Here is a 17,880-nt window from a genome sequence, read left to right as displayed (position 1 = left end):
ATTTGCTGGAATGTTCAACCAGACTTGGATATCTACAGAGGACATTTTGTTTCTTTGAAGAGAAAACAGGGAGGTGAGCGTAAATCTGTGTGAGCCTTCCAGTGCCAAGCAGGAGGACACGGGTGGTATCAGGAGAGCCGGAATGACGTGTGCGGCTGCTTACGTAACCACATAGCAACGGATCATCTGTCATAGATTGAAGGTTAAAGAGGGTGACATGAACACCAGGCACACTAACAGCAGTGGTGCGGCTTCAGCAAGCGAATTAAGTGGCTACAGCTACCTTCGATCCAGTGTCACTTTACTTCCACCTCCCGTGTGTGTGTGTGTGTTCAGACTGTGGAAAACAGTGCACAAATCACAAATTGGACTTTATACACATAGAATGATTCACCTTTAGTGCAGGAAAATCTTCATCAAACATGATGGACGAGTGTGGGTGTATGCGTGTGAACACGCGTGTGTGTGTGTATGTATGTATCAATGAGTGTAGCTGTGTAAGTATGGGCATGTGTGTGTGTGTGCCATTTGCTAGACACAATTTCAAATGAGTTTAATCACTTATGCTTTGTCTTGAGAAAAAGAACAACCACCCAGATGCCAGTTTGTTCCTTTGTATTTCCTGTTATGGGTTAGAGATGTGGTGCAGTCCTTACAGCTGACTTACCAAATCTGGCATTAAATTCAATTCCAGGCATTTTTTCATCCAGCAGAGGGCAGTGGTGACACCCAGCTGTTAGCTGTTAGCTGGGTTTGTTACCACAGTAGCCATACCATGTCGGTGTCACCTGCGCTAAACTGTGTGTTGCACCAGATGGAGCGCTTCTCAAGCCAAAGGCCTCGGCACTGTAATCCCCCTCATTCAGTGTCCATTGCTCCTCTAAAATGAACTTGTCTTTATCAAAACAAAAGTACATTGCTGTCTAATACAGGGGCCTGAGTTAGCACACTATACTAATTGATTCATGTGACATTGTAGTGGCAGAAATAATAACACAGCTTTTTCAGGCAGACAATAATCAGCACTGATATAAAAAATGATAATAATTTCCTTCCCAAGACAATTTATTTCAAATTGTTTTGACAGCAATTATTAGCCATTATTATTATTATGCACCTCACAGCAAAGCATCGCTTAATTGCTATTATTAAAATTATGAATTGCTATTATTTCTTTGAAGATGCACAAACCAGTGTCAATGTACATGTCCTGGAATTAATAAACAGTATTTGAACATTCACAAAGGCATTGGGGAAAAAAAAAACAAAAAAAAAAACAAACAAAAAAAAACACCGGCTTTCTTAAAGGCACAGCGCACAGAGGCTGTCCAGGCACGACTGTGGGAGTCTCTCCCATTTCTGCTTGGAAAGCCAGCCGGAAAAGTGTTCTGGCTGCCACTCAGTTTGAGCTTGCAGAACATGGCCTGGTAACCTACTTTCCCAACATCAGGCTCTGTAACATTACAGACAGTGCTGCCCTGTCAGTGGTTACTTAATGCATATATTACACTGCTATTTTTCCAGAGAGGTGAGGAAGAATTCAGATCTCACACCATCGAAAACACACCACATACCTCACCATAAAACTCCACCATGAGAAACAAAACTTACATCACATTATCAGAAACATACCTTACACTGAACCATTTTCTATCCCTTGACCCAAACTATGTGTAATGTAAACATTCATATGATTTCATTATTAGTCAATGGTAGCCAAATAAAGGTAGCCAAAGGTTTCTCAATTGTTTTGTTTTCTGAATTGCTATATTTTTTGTGCCTTATTGTGTAGCCATGTTTTAACCCTTGTTTAACCCAATGTTTTGATCGGGTCCTGGATGGTTGGTCCAGCCTCAGTAGAACCAGCAGCCAGCAGCCAATCAAAACCCCTGAAACTAAGCAGGTAAGGGCTTCCTTAGTGCTTGAATGGGAAACATCCAGAGACTGTCAGCCTGCTGCTGAGAGGTGTTTTGGCCATAGGGGGCAGTCTTCCTCTTGTACCAATCAGAAAAAACCCAGTGCAGTTAAGGACATGAAGGCACAAGGCACTACCATTCATATGAGCGATTAAGCCAAATTCCTGACTCATCTTGGCCTTCTTATGGTCCCTAGCCACTTACTGAGAGAGCAGGGCTGATGTCTAACAAGGTAATCTCTAAAGTTTTCTACCGGCCTTGAGCCCCATGTCATCACTACAAAAGAAAACTCAGTTCTCTGACCTTCCTCATAAATAGGCTGTGACGAAAATCAATCTGCACACTTACTCTGACGTATCACCAGCTACATTATTATCTCTCGCTGATCTAATTATACTGTAAAATGTAATTACTTAGCAGACACCCTTCCCCAGACACATAGCCAGCCTACATTTTAGTATCCTCAAATTAAAGCCAGCAGCTGCATTTGCCCCAACAGGCTGAGCTGACATAAAGAAATCTTTACAAAGGAGACACTGTATGTTCATTGTAATTTTACCTGAGTGTGTTGTGTCACTATATTTAGCGTGAATATTGCTCAAACCAAGGCCATGTGTGTGGATGATGTTTTTAAATGGGTCAACCAAGTGTATCATACCAGATTTGCATGATTTATTGGTCATTGTTTACTTATAGTTTTTGCAAATTGAAGATTGCAATACCTCTGGTTCAGTAGATAGCACTCTTGGGGACCTGCGCATGGAATGTGTCTTCCACATGGACATGCCGCGTTTGATACAGAATTCCGAATTACAAGGCTGAATGCACCAAACATGGGCTTGTTTGGACTGGAGAGGTAGGGGGACAGGCTTCCTCCTTAGTCTAAACAAGCGGAACTAAATAAACGGGCCCAGACACATTCTTCTAATGGAAGCGTTCTTGCCGACAGCAGAAGCAATGCAATGTTTCTGGAACACTGTTCTAGTTCTTTCTCTCTCGCCCTCTCTCTTTCTTTCGCTCTGCACATGAAACCCACACCAGGGGCATCGGACACTGTGTAGAGACCTGTCCCCTCATATCACAGGGAATCTTTTGCAGAAATTGATTTGGTTATTGTTGCATTACAAATGTAAGCTCTGCTTACTATTATCTGATGTTGAGGTGGACTGTTATATTAATGATACATCATCAGACAAATGAAATGATGATCAAAGAGATACCACAGTTCTTGCTGAATTATTAAAGGGTTTGGAGGGGGGCAAGTCTGGCTACATCTCACTAGAGCAGACCTTGATAGAAGAGTATAGGCTATGAACTCCATTACAGCCTGGGCAATCATGTTTTGTATTGTACAACACTAACTCATGCACACCAATCAAAGGTACTTTGTAATCCTTGATAAAAAAAATATGATTGATTCCCATCATTGAATCATTTATAGCCATGTCACAGCTCTACCCACTTTGAGGTTCATGAGGTCTCATGAGTAATCACTAATCCACCAGAGCCTGATTAAAACATATAGCCTACAGTTGCAATCTGACAGCTGAAATCCCAAATATAATAGAAAATAAAAGAAAAAAAATAGGATTCATGTAAAAAAGAGAATACATTGTATCATTATTGGTATTTTTAAATACATTTTCTGAGGTCAATGGGTTGTTGCAGGCCAGATAAAATGTATTTTTTTCATTTATTCAGTCATTCATTCATATTCATTTATTCACGACAATGACCTACTGTGTAGCTGTGTGGGGAGGCTCAGAGAGACTTATCCAGAGCATGCATGTACACAATATTAAGTGCAGTCAGGCACACAGAACCTGAATCTAAGACTTCAGCAGAGGTTGGAGAAAGGCCAAGCCCTGTGGAAATTCTGAAAGGAAATGCATTCCCAGCATTTTTAGGAGTACCCCGGACCCGGTCTGCTCCACTGTGATGTCATGGCTCTTTTCCGCCTGGCCAACAGCAGGAAAAACCCGCCCACAGAATGCCGGTTAGGTGGGGTTCCATTAAGAGGAAACCAAACGAACAACATGGCAGAACACTTACATAACTGCGTGCGTAAGCGCTGTCATACACAACTGCTGGAAATCCAGGCAACCAGCTAAATATCGGTTCAATAAAAGAAAATGACAAGAAGCAGAGCAGGAGAAACACGCAGGAAAAAGGGCAGCACCGCATCTGCAGAAATGCATGAGCATTCATTTTCAATGGTTTTTTATTTTTGTTTTTTTACTCAACCCATGTTTCAGTAACATGGGATCTTAATATATGTCCATTAAATGGTAACATTTTAAATGTCATATTCAACAGAGAACAAGCATGTATGAATCGGTCTGTTTTCTTTTTTTTTCCAGTAAAGAGTGCACAATGCCTTAACTATATAATGACTAGATAAGGTTTGCAGGAAAAGTGTTGCTTTTCGATTGACTGTTGCGATTAGTTCCTTGCAAAAGACCACAGAAGACCACAGTAAAGAACAGCGATAGTGATAGGTACCTGATGAACTTCTACAGAAAAGTAAATCATTCAAGCCCAACAGATGCTTCAGGACCATCAGTGAAAACCCATACGCTTCTCTCCATTCCAGGTTTTAGCTCTGTTTGAAGTTTAATCTCTTTGCGAAGTGTTGGCCGGTACCCCAGGGTTTCCCCTGTTAAAGAATGGCATAATGAAGCTCTAAAATTCCAGTTCCAGTTGTGTACCTGCAATTGGAAATAATTGTTTCTAAATGTAGTGCACTGCCAAAAAGACAAAGTGAAGCAGGAAGTAGTCCTGAGCTTGTTCCCATGAGGTCATTAAAGTGATGACAGTGTACCCAAAGAAAATGTACGTTTCGGTAAATATTTACTTCAAAGCAATGTGTTGCCATGGCAACCCATTGCTCCAACGTCACGACAAGGCGGCAAGGATTATGCTGGTAACAGAAGCGCAACTACATATTAAAACAGCTTAAAACTAGTAAAGTTTAAAGACTGTCGCAGAAATTTTTTTTAAAAAAAAACTAATTTTCACAAAAAACAAAATTTGCTCAATGTGAATTTGCCATTAGTCATACTAGCATGCAATGCACAAAGATATACATCAGAAGGCATCTTGTAAACATGCACTTGACTTGACTACCCTTAAACTCCCCTAACTCTTCACCCCACATTCCATATACCAACCTCTGACCCCCCCCCCCCCCCCCCCCCCCCCCCCTTTATACTCATTCTTTCCACAGAAGTCGAGTTTTATAGACCCAAGTCTGCAGCAGGCACTACAGACACCAGTCAGGGAAACCCTTCATTTGGGTATCCCCTAAAATGTAAATGCAGAACTGTATGTCACATAGCACTGCATGATGGAAGGATGAAGTCACATGACTCTGGGCACATGCTTCTTTTTAAACTGTCTGTCATACCCTCTCAAGAATTAAAAATGTGGCAGGGCAACTCAGGTGAGGTTTCCAGGCCCTGTTTCTCGTACGTCACCGGAACAATCCAGGATAATGTGACACGTGCTGTATCAAATTATCCATTTCACAAACAAGAATTATGATTTGGTTAGTCAGTCTAGCACAGAATATGTGCCACTGTTTTGTCTCTGCTTTGCTCTGAGCTGGCAATGTGCACTCCTGTTAGTTGCTGGAGGTAAATAATTCACCTCATGACTAAATCGGTAGTGCTGATAAAGAAAATCATTCGAGTGCCTTGAAGGATCTTCTTGGTCTCTGAAATGCTCTTCTTATAATGATGGCTTGTTCTTCCACAAGAGCCTCTTATAAATGGTGCATTTATTTCTGATGTTGCAGTGCATGCTGTGATTTCACCAAGGGGCTTATAAAGGCTATGTTCATGCTATTCACCTAACTTAAGCCTAAACCTGAGTTTGTACAGGTTTGGCCTTAAGGCATTGTTGCCCCAGGAACAAGTCTGGCTAAATTTAAAACCGAAAATCCTGGGTTTATCCCAAAATGTCAACAAACGAATCGTGTTAGCTCAGCCATGTACGTGAAACAGGGACCACATCTCCTTGTTGCCAGGGTAACTCAGATGGAGTTCCGGCTCTCATTCAGAAATAGACATATCAAAGTTAATTTTGCCATGTCCAAGAGTAAATGCCCCAGCTGTTTAGAACACAGACCTCGGAGATGTGCTCTTGTAGGGAGTTAAATTGTCACAGAATGACGTGAAACCTAGCTTGAATTTTCAATACAATAACTTAGCTTTCTATTTTGCACACAAAATGTATGTTTTCTCAAAACAGTGCTGGATAGCACATTACGACTGTGCCCAATTTAAAACTAATATGTCCAAAGTAAACATTATTCCATGTCACATTCTAATGGGCAATCAAGTTTCCAAACTCACCTGAGAAGCCTTTGTGAAAACTGGCAAATCCACTGTGCCATAAAAGAACGACTCAAGGGATTTAATCACTTGAATGCATTGCACTGCGTTATATTAATGCAGCAGGTGTTCTAACATTTCATCCTACTTCCAGTCGAATTGTCCTACCAAGGGGTATTGCGCATGCGCACATCTACGTCACGTTCTCGTGTTTAGCGACACGCCCATAAATTCATGCTACTTTCGCCTGGACTTTTTACCTAAGTTTAGTAGGCCTACTTGCCTATTTTTATAATTAGCGTGTTTTTTCTTCAACTTTAATTCAATTTAAATGTTAAATGTCAAAAGGCTGACTGCAGTGCAGACCTTACAGTGTATTAATGTAAATATGGGCAATTGCATTTTAATAGCAAATTTTGGGTGCAGTAATGAACTGTTTCTCACAGATTTCAAAATATCATTCAAATATCATTCATTTCACAATGGTTTGAGATCGTAGTTGTCATACAGTGCATTTTGACATGTTGTACACCATGACTTCACTCACTGAACTTTGTAATATATGTAAAGTTGTTGTTTCCTCATGTTTAAAAACTTAATGGTTATGTTGATATCATTTTCTTATTTAGACCATCAAAATATGCTATCTTTTTTTACGTTCATAGTATTTTCTGATAAGGGAAGAAAGACTATCAAAAAGAGAATTTGTAGCGTAAGCAGTTCTTAGATGCTTTCATAAATCTGCTGTTGCATCTCTCCTATTAATGCAAAGTGCTTCTTTTTACGAATTTCATTTCCTGACACAAAGAACACTGAATAACAGTCGTCATTGTTATTATCTTGCGTCCATGCAAGATGCGATTGGATTTTGATTTTGCCACGAATCAGGCTACCAGACCAGAACTTTTTCGAGACTGTGGTTGGATGAATTAATGACATTAACAATGTAATTAGCTTATACGCATTTTCCGTTAAGGTACAAATAAGGTACTTTTTTTGGTTACAGTAGGATATCACAATGTACTTGCTGTAGGATTTTCCGATAGGGTAGCAAAGATCGATAGACTAAATGTGCGCTGCTGGTAGGAACTTTGCGACAGAACAGGACAAATCGACAGAACCGACTTGACTTTAACTTTACTTAGAAATCAGCCATCTAACAATGCGGTTAATTCTTACAACCACATTTATTTTTTCACCACTTACTCACACTTTCGCACTGTTTTGCTCTTCTAATTTGCACATTGCAAAAACAGCTTCGAAAAGGGTTATTTATGGATGTGAGTTTCATATGGATAGTTTTCTTAAAACCAAAAGCAGCAACAACGAGACTTACAAGAGACAAACAAGCAAAACAAAATAATATATATATATTATATCTTGCACAGCTTTTAGGACATTTCAATAAATTGTTGACGATACATTTCAGAGCAGGTAAACCCAGTTATCTATCTCGACAGCATCCAAAATCTGTACTTAAGTTCAGAGCGAAATACTAATTTGGCTCACCTCGGTTCTACCTTGAAAACCACGTGTAGGCTACACTCAATGTACAGTCGCCTATATTAGCCTATATGATGACGGTAATAAACTTTCCATAAGACTAGTCTATTCGAAATACAGTGAAGAACAAGACTGCATCTGAAATGACATAACGGATGTAGTTCCTATTTAATTAATAGAAACGGCTTGACTGGTGCTGAATGAACCACAAACCGCGGCACCACCTGCAAACTCGTGTCTAGAGTAAAGATCCACGCCGCTGACGCTCATTCACAGAATGCAACAGTTACAACACCGTCAATGGACATGTTCGGCAAAGCAAGAGAAAAGTGCATGTAAACACTCACCTAATTACAGCGATGGCAAAATGGGATTCCGGTAGAGAACAACAATGTCATATAAAGAACGAAGAAGCCAGTCACCCCGTTTCTGACGCTTGGAAGATTGTTATATAACTGGCACAATTTTCTAAGGGCAACGAGTTCCAACTGCTTTTTCATTCAGCAATGTTCGTTCTTCCAGCCCACACGCCACACATTTACGTCACCAGCCGCTGTCACTCCATGAAAGGAGTGAGGAGGCGTGGAAAAGCCCTGGCGCCCGGATAAGCAGAAGGGCCCCTGGATGACAGCGAGGCGAGGTCACAGCGCTGTGAACTTAGGTAATGACTGTGAAGTGTAATATGCGGGTGTTTTCGTGTGCTGAGTGCGAGATTCTAATTTCCTCAGCGACCAGGAACTGTTTCAATCCCAGACCCGTAGACTATGAAATCATGTTTATTAATAAAAATTAATAAATGACCGTGATCTCGGGGTCAAATATTCAAGTCAAGTCAGCTTTATTGTAATTCCAGCCATATACAGCCATGTAGTTTACAGTGGAACGAAATTGCGTTTCTCCTGGTCCTTGGTGCAATATATACAATATATATAGAAGACATACAGACAAGGACGGGGCTGTATGCCCAGGACTAGACATAGTGCAAGTGACAAGACAGTGCGAGTATAATAGACATGACGAGTGCAACCCCATACAATACAATGCAGGACAGTATAAAAACAGAACAGTAAATACACAATAAATAAACTAAATGGAATAAAATTAAGAATTAAGTTACAAATACCTAATAAAAAATAAATAGTGTGTAAAGGTGTAGCAGCATGGTATAGTGGGTGGAGGTAGTCCCTGAGAAAATAGTCCAGAGGAAATGTAGTGCAACAGGGTGTATAAAAATAAAATAAGTGGCTAGTGGGGGGGTGGAGGGGGGGTAGCGGCTTGGCCGTATTCCGTTAAGTTAGAGTGGTGCAGGTCAAGGGAGGCAGCAGTGAGTTAAGGAGCCTGACAGCTTGGGGGAAGAAGCTGTTACAGAGTGTGGCAGATCTGGCCCGTATGCCGCGGTACCTTTTGCTAGACGGCAGGGGGGAAAAGTGACCATGGGAGGAGTGGGAGGGATCCTCAGCTATGCTGCGGGCCTTGCGCGTGCAGCGTTTGGTGTAAATGTCTTGAATAGAAGGGAGAAGGACCTCAATAATCCTTTCAGCTGTCCTCACTATTCGCTGCAGGGACTTGCGGTCTGAGATGCTGCAGTTCCCATACCAGGTAGTGAGACAGCTGGTCAGGACGCTCTCGATGGTGCCCCTGTAGAACGTGGTGAGGATGGGGGGGGGCTTGCTTTCCTCAGTCTCTGTAGGAAGTGGAGACGCTGTTGCGCTCTTTTGGCTAGAGACATGGTGTTGAGAGTCCATCTGAGGTCGTCATCCGCCATGTGCCCACCAAGAAACTTGATGCTTTTGACCTTCTCTGCGGTGGAACCGTTGATGTGCAACAGAGAGTGGTCAGCGCGGGCCCTCCTGAAGTCAATAACCATCTCTTTTGTTTTGTCAACATTAAGAGATAGGTTGTTGTCGGTACATTCATTAGACAATGAGGGCAGCTGCTGCTTATTCTTGCTAGAATGAGGTCTGGCGACCGATAGTGTGCTGAGTATCGGGTTATACAACGCCAACTGTTTTGTAAATCTTCTTTGCAGACTAATGTTACAGTGCATTATCACATTTGTTGACTGAACTGTGAAATTGCGTCACGGCTTACCTCCGCATGAGTTACAGCAACTAAGTGTAGCATTATGCAAAGAGGCATTTGTTCTAGTTATGGTTTATGCATATAATTTACATTTTGAGTGAGTGTCCATTGCTACATAACAGCATATTCAAAATACATTAGTAGACCTATTGAAGATAACGTTGGCCTAAAGCAAAACATTATTGTCTTGACTTTGGATTTTGGAAACTGGGTGATATTAGGGTGATGTTAAACGCCCTAATATCAGAAGACACACTGAAAATGGTGTTGCACTAAATTTGTGCAATGTTGGGAATGTGCACAAGATTCGCCAGAAGGAAATTTGGAACAAGGTTACCTTGCTGTTTTATTTATTTAAATGAATGGTTGTGTGCTACTTACCTTTTTCACAGGGCTGAGTCTGTGGCACAGAAAATAGCCACATATTATAGATTACATATAAGATAGCAATAAATTAAATTAAAAAATAAAATAAAAAAGTTAAAAATAAAAATAACAAAAACATGTCAAAAAAGGTGGGTGTGCACAACAATCAGTGGGATCAGGTGTGCTGCTGAACAGATGACTGCCAGAAAGATGCAGGAGAGCACATACACACGCACACGCACACACGCATGCACACACACACACACACACACACACACACACACACACACATAATAATAACAGCACACAGGCAGCTGCTGAAAGTCGTTGATGCTTCATCTGAAACTACAGCTAGCTGTAGGCTGTTAATTTTGATTACCCACACTTACCAAAGATATTCCCTGCCATGGAGACTTGTCTCTTCATTCTCCCCTTGTCCATTTAGCATTTTAAACAGCAGAACCCCAAGGATGTCTAGGAATTAAATATGCAGGAATGTGTTGCCCATCTTTGTTGCTACCGATACAGCATCTTTATTATCATTCTCATGGGGACCGGGAAGGACTTGATCTCATCAGATTTGTGAAATGTTGCATTCCAACTCTACATGCAGAAAAGCCATTTTAATCTTGGACTGTCTGTTTCAATTTTATGAATAGAAATAGAAATGAAACTGGCAGAACAACCCAGTGGAGACATGCTACATTCATGAGACAGCATGAGCATGGCTTCTCATATCAAAGGCTTCAGTAAAATTACATTTTTCTCTCTGGTTACTGGAGTGTTAATCCTGCAAAGCAGGGATATCAAACTCCAGTCCTGGAGGGCTGCATTGTTTTCTGGTATTTGTAGTTTCCCTTCGATCTGCAGCCAATTAAGGCCTTGAGAACCAGATGTCATTTTAAAACACATCAAAAACCAGCTGACACTGCAGCACTCAAGGACTGGAGTTTGACACCACTGCTGAAAAGGAGTTTGCCAAGGCAGTGTCAGTAGTTTGCCCCAGTAGTTTATGTAATCACAGACTGTTCAGTGACCCCACACCCACCTGATACAAGAGGGCTAGGCTTTCTTTGCCAACATTCTGGCCACATAAATAGCAGAACAAGAACAAGCATTACATGGATGTCTGTGAATGACTCTCTCTAATTATGATCTCTGTAATCAGAGAATAAACAGGAGATCACCACCATGGCTAGAGAGCTGGCTGAGGTTCTTAAATGCAATTTGGAGAAGATTTTCATAGCCAAAGAACATTTTTTGTGTGCATGACTAATTGTTTTTTCTTTCCCTTAAAAATATTTTGCTTCTTTATCCACCCAAGATAATCATGTTTAATTTTAGTCTTGGGTAAATACCAATTGAAATATTAACAATGTGTTATTAAAACTTGCTTTCAGTCACATATCATGGTATCCAAAAATATTATTACTGAAATGACTCATGCTGTGGATTAAACAAAACAATTTAGCAAATAGGGTACATGAAATCAAACAGATTGTTTCAAAACTACTCAATGATCAGGTGGCAGTTTCCAGCTTCAAGTGTAGCCTAAATAAGAAGGATTAGACCTTTTTCTTCTGAACAGAAACAAAAATATTCCAGCCGTCCATCGCCACATTTGCTCGGACTAAAAGCATTGCGATATGTTTTCAAGCTGAGTGGAGTGCAGAGGTCCTGAAATCTGCCAATTACAGCTTTAACTTTTCCATTTTATTCCAAAGTCACAGCTAAAAATAAATGGACTGATCTTTCAAGTCTTGCTCACCATTAGCCTATTTTAGCTCAGGAGAAAACAGAAAAAGACAGGTCTGCTTATTTACTGATTCGGAATTGGATGTCACTGCTCCACCTCAGAAACAAACCAGCGACATTCTGGGTTACATTCCCAACACCATACTGGACACGTCTTCCTAAAACACGTTAAACTCGAACTAGATTACAAAAGCATACATATGCTCTGCTATAAAATATTTTAAAATTTAAGTTCATTGTACCAGGCATAGAAATGATTTGTAGTAAGGGCATTATACTGTGCTTGTTTAATAGAGCAGGGAGGCCGTGAGACACTGGGATCTACCAACCACTCTCCCAGCAAAATGTGGGCTAATCTGTACATTTCTGCTTCACTGAACTGCAAAAGTGGCCAGCGCTGTCAAAGAAAAAGAGAGCATGAGGAAGGGAGAGCTGGAGAGACGGAGGGGGCTCTGTGCACAGTGCAGGTGGGACACTATTTACAGAAACACTACGAAAGTAAAAATACAAAACATATCAGGGACACAGCTGCCCGATGGTCTTGCACAGGGGGGGGGGGGGGGGGACATTGTTTTTTTTTTTCCAACTAATTAATTTCTTTTTTCTGTCCAGTACGTGCTAAAGCCAAGGACAGTTACGCAACTTTCCTGGAAACACATCATCTCTGCTGTAATGGCCATGCAGGTCTGCATTGTACCACAGTGGACACGGCTCCCAGGCAAAACCTTGTTCTCGCTCCCTCATTCAGGTCGAGGTGGGGAATTACAGTACTCTTTGTGTTTGCCTGACACATTTACATTAATTTACTTGCCAGATGCTTTTGTCCAAAGGCTATTACGGAAAATAGCACCAAGCACAAATGAGGGAAAATAGCAAGCACTACAACAGAGAGTAGAGAGAAGCAGAAAACTGATCAGCCACTACAGTGAAGTAGCTGTTAAGTAGATAGAGTGAGATTTTAGGTGCTCAGATATGAAGTCAAAAGCCCTAAAACAATATCTAGACCCATCCTCACAATCCTCTCTGCAGCAGAAGACAGATTAGAACCATGAATGCTGTCAGCCAATGAAACCCACCATTCCTGAACTTTTACTGTCAAAGCCAATGAAAACACACAATTTCTGAGCTCTTTAATGTCAATCAATAAAACATACAATTTCTGACCTCCCTATGCAGTCTGTGTCCTTACATCACAGATTGCAGTTTTCAATGATGAAAAATGTGAGATAATTCTAGATATTCACTTCACAGGGAGATATACATCCTTTACTTTTCAGATATGATTTCCTAATAGGATACTACAGAACCCTTGGATGAGTATCTGCAGAATATGACTCTGCTTAAGATGAAAGGTCTCCTGGCAGCTACTATGGTAATTATGCACTCTGTCTGCCTGGCTTGGATCACTGTGGATCACTTAAGACAATACAAACCCAATACAAATACTCTTTACAAAAATGTACTGTAAAATGAAGAGAAAATGCCATATTTTGCAACAAATTAGCATCCGTTTCATAACCCAAATCCAAAAATGTCAGTACATGAAGGAACATAATTATTCCTGACCATTTCAAACTCTGGGTGATTGCAGAGTAATTAACCTGTATTGCCCTCTAGTGTTCATTTTAGTCTAGAAAAGTACTTCATGCCGTAGAAATGACATTGTACAAATGTGGTACTGTAACAAGCTTGCTCCATTATTTTGCTTAATACGGTAGACATACCATTATTTTCATTGATGTGTTAACAGGCACACTAAGAGGCTTCATTCATAACAGCGAAAATATGGGCCACAGAAACACTAGATCACAGCTCTTATGCAGTGGTGTTTCCACTGCATAAGAGGTGTGAACTGTCACTCAACTGTAAAGCCAGAGAGAAAAACTCTGAGGTTGTGCTATTTCCTTCAATGCATAAGTGTGTACATAACCGTAAGCTTAACTATAACCGGAATGAGCAAAACTCTAACAATTTTATGAACTCCAAAAATGCATTACGTGCCTAAATAATTATTCTGCAAGGATTTATAATGACAGTGATTTCCTGTACACCATTGCCGCCCTAATGATCGAATATTCAAATATTTGTGGTCAGCCTTAGTATTCTGGCAGCATTACCTTAACAGAACTTGTCATTGTCCTGTACACACCAAGCTGACTGAAAATCTTTTTCATATCAAAACATTATCTCATACAACAAAATGTTTTTGAGCACGTTGAGCTCATTTATTCATCACATCGAAAAATATTTAACACAACCTTAAGAGTCACTTGTTACATTTTCAAATAACCATGACAATTCTTCTGATTATAATCAACAGGGGGGAAAAAATAAGTTGCAGCACAGACAACACATTTGCACGAAACAAAATCAAAAACGGAAAAGTGAATGGACCACAGATTACTAAGTTACACAGTTTTTTGAGTTATGATGGACAGCCAGGATGCTTGCCTTATTTTTCAGCATCGCTGGTTTGAGGATGGTCGATTCATAGGGGAAGTATGTGTGATGGACAGCATGAGGTATTCTTCATGAGAACCAAAGGACCACAAAGCCCTCTTCATTCAGTTCTATCCATGACAGAGCTTGTTGCAGCCAAACAAATTATATAAACGGTGAACAAGCAGAAATCAGTCATTGAAATGGAAACAGTTGTTTTAGCTCTGTGGTGCTAAGTATACTGGTTAGTAACAGGTTTTTCTGCTTTTGAGTGAAGACCATTTGTCACAGCTGCAGTACCTAAGGTCTATTATATCACAGGAACTATTGTTCCATTTAATTTTTAAGAGTTTGTGGTCATATTAAATACCGCCTGATACCAATTCATTGGAAAAGGAATAAATGTTTCCCCAGCCTTAGCTTCCTTGATCCATTGTGAAGGGTCCCTGCCGTGATATGGGAAGCTCCAGACCCTGGGAAACTATCCAGCAGGCACTGCTGTTGTGTGTATTCCACACTGCAGTGCTCTACACACACATGTATGCACACATACACAGACATACACACACAGACTCTCACACACACACACACACACACACACAGGAGGCTGTGATTTGAGGAAGCGATTGTGTATCACATTAGGTGATTCACTCACTACTGGTGCGAACTGTAATTTCAGGCAAGCATAACATTGACCTAGAAACACACTACGGCCTACTCCGCTTCCACAGTACCCCCCCTCTCTTGTGTATTCTCTCCCTCATTCTCTCTCTCTCTCTCTTTTAGTCCTGCTTTCCTTCATGTGACTGCCGCGATCCTTCGTTCCAGGCCACATACACGAACAGCGCCAGCACCACATGCACAGCAACCACCGCCACGATGGCAGCATAGAAGTAGCTGTCGTTGTTGGACATGCCCATGGACGCTAGAACAGGGAGAGGAGGGGGGTTAGGAATGAGGAAAACTCGATCAATTTGATCACAACACTGTCACTTTCAGAACATCCAGATCAAATGCTAGAACCAGGAGCGGCCAACCGTGGTCCTGGAGAGCCTCATGGTGGCCTTGAACACAGCAACCAATTTAGGCCCAATTTTGACCCCTTGTGATAACAGAAACTAGCACACCACCCAATAGCTCACCAGGAACAGAGATGGCCCTGCCCTAGACCAAGCAAACTACAAAGGTCAAAGCTCAAGATGCATAAAGGCATCAAGATACTGTTGAATCTCACATTGCCTACACTTTCAAAGGCTTCTTTTACAGATATTGGTTGCTTGTTCAAGATTTACCAAGCGGATGTACATTTTCAATATCTTTCCACTGTGTGAATAGGTCTTCACCTAAACTCACGAGTCAGACTCATAGCCTTAGGACATTATGAGCCTGACCAGGTTGTTCAAAATATTATGGTACCAAGTAGCCTGACTAGATTAACATTCAAACTAACTAAATCCGAATTCCTAATTATGTGCTGCACTTATATGCCAATGGTCAAAGACTGCTTCTGAACAATGTATGTATGTATGTATGTATGTATCTGGGGTTCCAAATGGAGGCAGTAAATCCAACACTTTTCATATCAGATTGCAGGGACACCACTCTCAAAAACAGTAACTTCCCTTTTCTCTGTTGCTCAGCATATTGGCTCAAGCTAAGTTTTAACCATAATCACACATGTAGACTGCCAGACAAGTCTCGTATTAAAAGGAATACAGTTGAAGCTTCAACCAACCTCAAATGCTGTGTATGTAGTATTCACATTAATAATCATTTCAGCATGTCTAAAAATGTAATGCTGTCTGTAAAATCTATTTCCCTGTAAAGCTATCTAAGAACAAAGATGACAAGAAGCCATATGTAACAAAAATATTTTGAAGCCTGAATTTGAGCATTGACTGGATTGTTTTACGGCCATTCATAAAATACAGTTTAGCCTACCACAAAGTATAATAAATACAATGAACTGAGCCCTTTCTGTGCTAAGTCTCAGGAGATTTACCTTCAAAGACATATGCTTTTGACACGAAGTATAATCCAATTGGCATCGTGACCATCAAGATAGTGAAAAACAGCAAAGTCTTGAGTGCTGATACCAGTGACCCATCGTTCCTTTGAAACAAGAGAAATCTGTCAACATGTACTTACTGCATAGCATCACCTACCAAGCTATTGTAACTGCACTATAAAGTATTTAAAAAACGACCATATAATGTACTTGCATTTCTTTTTGCCATTAAGTTACATGCCTAGCTAACGTTAACTTTGTCGTCTGCCACGCTAGATCAGCTACGACAAGGTAAATGGTAATTTAGCTTGTCATAATAAGGGTAATTAGTTTAGCTTATGGGTACCATGAGCTTGTTCACTAGAACGGTGAATTAATGTGTAGAAATGGCTGCTTAAACATCCACTGCCTCGTTAGCTAGTCTAGCTACGTAACTAACTAATCTACTTATAGATACTAATATGCTGATAATGCCCGTACATACACAATGTTGCATAAATACTAAGTAACATTAGAGAACTAACGATGGAAAATAACGTTAGTGTATAGCTAATGTTCTCAAGCTAGTTGACGTTAGCTAAACATATGACTAATACCACATTAACTACCGTTATAGCTGTAGCCAACTATCTACCTGCATTTTATCTCAGTATTTAGCTGGCTCCTTTTGCACAAATGGCATGAATGTATTACAGACGTTGGGAAAATGACAGTCGAGATCAGGCCCAGGCAAAATTCCGCACGTTGTAATTGTGCAGCTAGCTAGAATTAGCCATCGGTTCTGTCCTAGTCATATCTTACCCTCTGAAATCCGCGATCGGTGTAGGAACGTCGTTTGAATATCTCTCCATTTTGCTTATGAACAATGCTAAAAATTCACAATGTGCATATTATTCCACTAACGTTGAGTATCACAGGCAAAGACCAGGCTTTTTCTTAAACACAAATGGAACAAGCGCCAGGGAAGATGAGCGAAACTTCCGGCTACAGTCACATGACCACGCCGACGGAACGACCAGCACAGATTGTTTAAAATTCACCAGATCCTCAGCTCCGTGACTTTTCGTTTTGATCTGCATGGTAATGAAGCAAGACAAATATGTGTGATCAGACTGTGTAATATTCTCTTCATGGAGCGATCCTTGAAGCACTCCAAAAACGGGAAGAAAAATGTTGGTAGGAGGCATGAGGCATTGAAAGGTCCTGTAGTAAGAATGACGTCACTGCAGAACGCAGTCGTGTACTTGGAAGGACGGCATGCGCTTAAACAGCAGGGCTTCTTACCGGCGACTAAACGAGGAAAATAGCACACTGGGGTGTTGTTTAAAATCTGTTTGCTTGATTTAATTATGTATATACTATAACGATGGTTTATATTAGCTATTTTGATCTAGGCTGCTTTAACAGAATGGCAATGTAAACTATCTGGTGCACACTAGGATAGGATTAAAGTCAAAAGTGAAGGGAAAAAATTTAA

General features: G+C 40.7%; 2 protein-coding genes across 2 annotated transcripts in view; both read right to left on the bottom strand.

Moving 5' to 3' along the window:
* LOC118224396 (neuronal PAS domain-containing protein 2-like) overlaps positions 1-8,242 on the bottom strand; it is a 43,347-nt gene extending 35,105 nt beyond the window's left edge. The window contains exon 1 of the mRNA XM_035411900.1: positions 8,101-8,242. The gene's annotated coding sequence lies outside the window, so the exon portion shown is untranslated. The remainder of the gene's footprint in view (positions 1-8,100) is intronic.
* A 5,915-nt stretch (positions 8,243-14,157) lies between these two features.
* On the bottom strand, positions 14,158-17,391 carry LOC118222283 (vacuolar ATPase assembly integral membrane protein vma21-like). The gene is made up of 3 exons (XM_035407731.1): positions 17,205-17,391; positions 16,398-16,507; positions 14,158-15,320 (listed from the first exon to the last, which is right to left on the bottom strand). The coding sequence occupies exons 1-3, from the start codon at positions 17,252-17,254 to the stop codon at positions 15,178-15,180; spliced, it is 303 nt and encodes a 100-aa protein (XP_035263622.1). The 5' UTR covers positions 17,255-17,391; the 3' UTR covers positions 14,158-15,177.
* Positions 17,392-17,880: the final 489 nt, after the last annotated feature.

The sequence above is a fragment of the Anguilla anguilla genome, chromosome 3 (genome assembly GCF_013347855.1).
Source record: "Anguilla anguilla isolate fAngAng1 chromosome 3, fAngAng1.pri, whole genome shotgun sequence".
Taxonomy (NCBI): domain Eukaryota; kingdom Metazoa; phylum Chordata; class Actinopteri; order Anguilliformes; family Anguillidae; genus Anguilla; species Anguilla anguilla.
This window is presented reverse-complemented; position numbering and strand designations above follow the sequence as displayed.